The sequence below is a fragment of the Trachymyrmex cornetzi genome, unplaced genomic scaffold, assembly GCF_001594075.2.
Source record: "Trachymyrmex cornetzi isolate Tcor2-1 unplaced genomic scaffold, Tcor1.1 scaffold4713, whole genome shotgun sequence".
Lineage (NCBI taxonomy): Eukaryota > Metazoa > Arthropoda > Insecta > Hymenoptera > Formicidae > Trachymyrmex > Trachymyrmex cornetzi.
This window is the reverse complement of record NW_017299524.1, coordinates 1-2,935: the sequence shown is the minus strand read 5'-3', so window position 1 is coordinate 2,935 and position 2,935 is coordinate 1. Positions and strand designations below refer to the sequence as shown.

General features: G+C 29.8%; 1 protein-coding gene across 1 annotated transcript; it reads left to right on the top strand.

Moving 5' to 3' along the window:
• Positions 1–397: 397 nt before the first annotated feature.
• On the top strand, positions 398–1,871 carry LOC108757395 (probable aldehyde oxidase 4; the record flags this gene model as incomplete). Its single annotated transcript, XM_018513731.1, has 4 exons — positions 398–581; positions 848–979; positions 1,327–1,477; positions 1,664–1,871. Coding segments are annotated over 4 exons (675 nt in total), but the record flags the coding sequence as incomplete, so codon positions are not given.
• Between the last annotated feature and the right edge of the window lie 1,064 nt (positions 1,872–2,935).

Here is a 2,935-nt window from a genome sequence, read left to right as displayed (position 1 = left end):
CATCCCAGCAATCACTAAATTACATGTAACGTACACATTATTTATAATTTAGCACACAACGATATAACTATTATATAACACGTGTGTTATATTATAGATATATTGTTGAGTAGGAAATTAGAAATTACATGTACATATAATTTGATATTTGCTGAAATGAGAAATTATGATATAAAAAAATCCCAAATATATTTAAAAAATCTAATCAGAAACTATATCATTTATTTACTATATAAACTAATCTATCACGTTTATATAAGAATTAATCATATCAACAGCATTATATAGAAATTCTAAAACTTGATTATGGAACTGTGATTAAGAGCTTTAGAAATAAAAGATAATACGTACGTTAGAACTTTATCACTGGATTTTAAAATTATAAAATCGCTTTCAGTATCCGATGATAGTATACCCGCCGATACGACCCTCCTTGTCTTCATCCGCGAATATGCGAAATTTCGAGGCACAAAAGCGATGTGTCATGCAGGTGATTGCGGTGCTTGTGTCGTAAGTGTAACATTCAAGGACAAAACGATAGCCGTAAATTCCTGTCTTGTATTGGTATTAACCTGTGACAGGTATGTATGTGCGCATGTATATATGTATTAAAGAGAAACTAAACATTCGAACTTAATTTTTAATTAAAATGTTAAAGATTTATGTAGTAACATTACGAGCATCCACGAAACTCTCGTGTCCCACACAAGAGAAATTATTCAACAAAATATTAAAATCTCTGTTTTTATATTCATGTATACCTATTTCATTTTTTATATTCAATTTTTTAATTTTTGAGTATGTCAAATATATATTAATATTAACTAATATATCGTATAAAATGCAGCTGGAATATTGTAACGACTGAAGGTCTAGGTAACAAGCGAAACGGTTATCATGCAATTCAAGCTACACTTGCTAAAAAAAATGGCTCGCAATGTGGATATTGCTCTCCTGGCATGGTGATGAATATGTACAGGTACGAATTATTAAAATTGCTAATTAATTTTTATATTAAAGAAATATTATATTTCGGGCATATTACTTTTCTAACTTTATGATAAAATCCTTTCAGAAATGTTGCGCGTTGAAACAAAGTAGCATACAAAAAAATACCCCTAAAAAATTAACATACATATATTTATATCAGAAAAAAAACTCTATAATTGTAATGGTAACATAATAAACAAACAAATTCTAACTTAAAATCACGAATATACTCGTACAATACTGCTATGTAGTTCAAGTAAAAATAACAATTAAGTATAATTGAACGTTTGTAAAGTAAGAACTTTGCGTTAATAAATTGATGTATATATTTTGCAGTCTCGGGAAAGGTTTGTCTATGCAGCAGATCGAAAGTTCATTTGGTGGCAACATTTGTCGATGCACTGGATATCGTGCAATTTTGGATGCATTCAAAGGACTTGCCACCGACGCACATCCATCAACGGTGAAGGATACTCAAGATATTGAGGTTTAAAAATTTCTTTTCTATTTCAAAAAATTGATCTTTATTTTGAAATTAGGATTTCCGTTTTATTTTATTCTCACAGGTACAATTTGAATTTGTTATCAGAGAAATAAGGATTTATCCGTTATTATAATAACATTTTTATTTTGTTTTCATCTGGTTGTAAATATAATGAAATATGTTTCGTAGGAGTTATACAAGATCAAACCTTGCCAGAAAAATAAAATGCCATGTGTACATAGTTACTACGATAAGCAACCTTCCGACGAAAAAAAGTTGAGCATAAAGTTAGACGACGCACTTTTCTACAAAGTTACCACGATCAAGGATTTATTTACGATATATAATAATAATCCAAACATAACTTATATATTAAATGGAGGAAATACTGCACATGGTAATTTTTATGTATTAGATGACATAGCCACTAACAAATACATACACTCATAAAGGACTTTATGTTCGCGCTAATTATATAAAAAATGAGTCCCGGAAAAATAAGTTGATTTTCATACGTGTTTATAATATGGTGAACAGAAGATGTCATAAACACAAGACTCAACGATGGATGGTTATTGATTTTGTGAGATGTATCAATGGAGCAAAATTTGTGCTCGCTGATTATCTTTGATATATGATAACACAAAAGCCATCATTTAAAATAAACAAGTAAACACAATAATTATTAAGGTTATGCGTTTCACGGGTTTCCTCCATGTCCAGATCCATTCTCGAGATGCCAACGTTTCGTGAACCTTACAGTCCACTTCATCAGGGCGAGGGGCAGCCTGATACTGAGCTGTTCTGCTGTTCCTCCGGGCCGTTCCTTTTTATATTACTCTGCTTGTTGGGGTGGTGGGGATGGGCGGAGAGGGGGAAGGGGTTGTGGGAGACAATAATTATTATTTCTTAGTTACTTGGGTAGACATGTCAAAATCTGAAGCACCTGAGTAATACTATCAATATGTACACATGCATTACAGAGCATTATTAATATTGAATATATATCATATTTATCGGACAAATAATTATAAAATTAATATTATATTATGAAAAGGCGGACTCCCTGATAAAATTAAAGTTTTCATATTATCATCACTTATTTAAAGAATCTAAATATTTTATGTTATCTTTCTATAATTAAATGTGCTATGTTGATTTTGTTAATAATTCTCAAAAACAATAATAATCCTGTATGATACCAAGATTTACTAAGACTTTCAAAAAACGAAAAATTGCGACGATTTCAATTATTTCACAATGTCACATTCGATATTGGTTAATTCTCACATTTATCTAAATAAAAAATAATTGATATAGATACAATTATCTAGATATTATTAACCTTGATATAGATAAAACATTGTGGAAATTTTATTTGCAGGTGTTTATCTTTCTAGCAAAAAAGATATATACATTGATATAAACGACATTCCAGACTTGCATAAAATTTTAAAATCA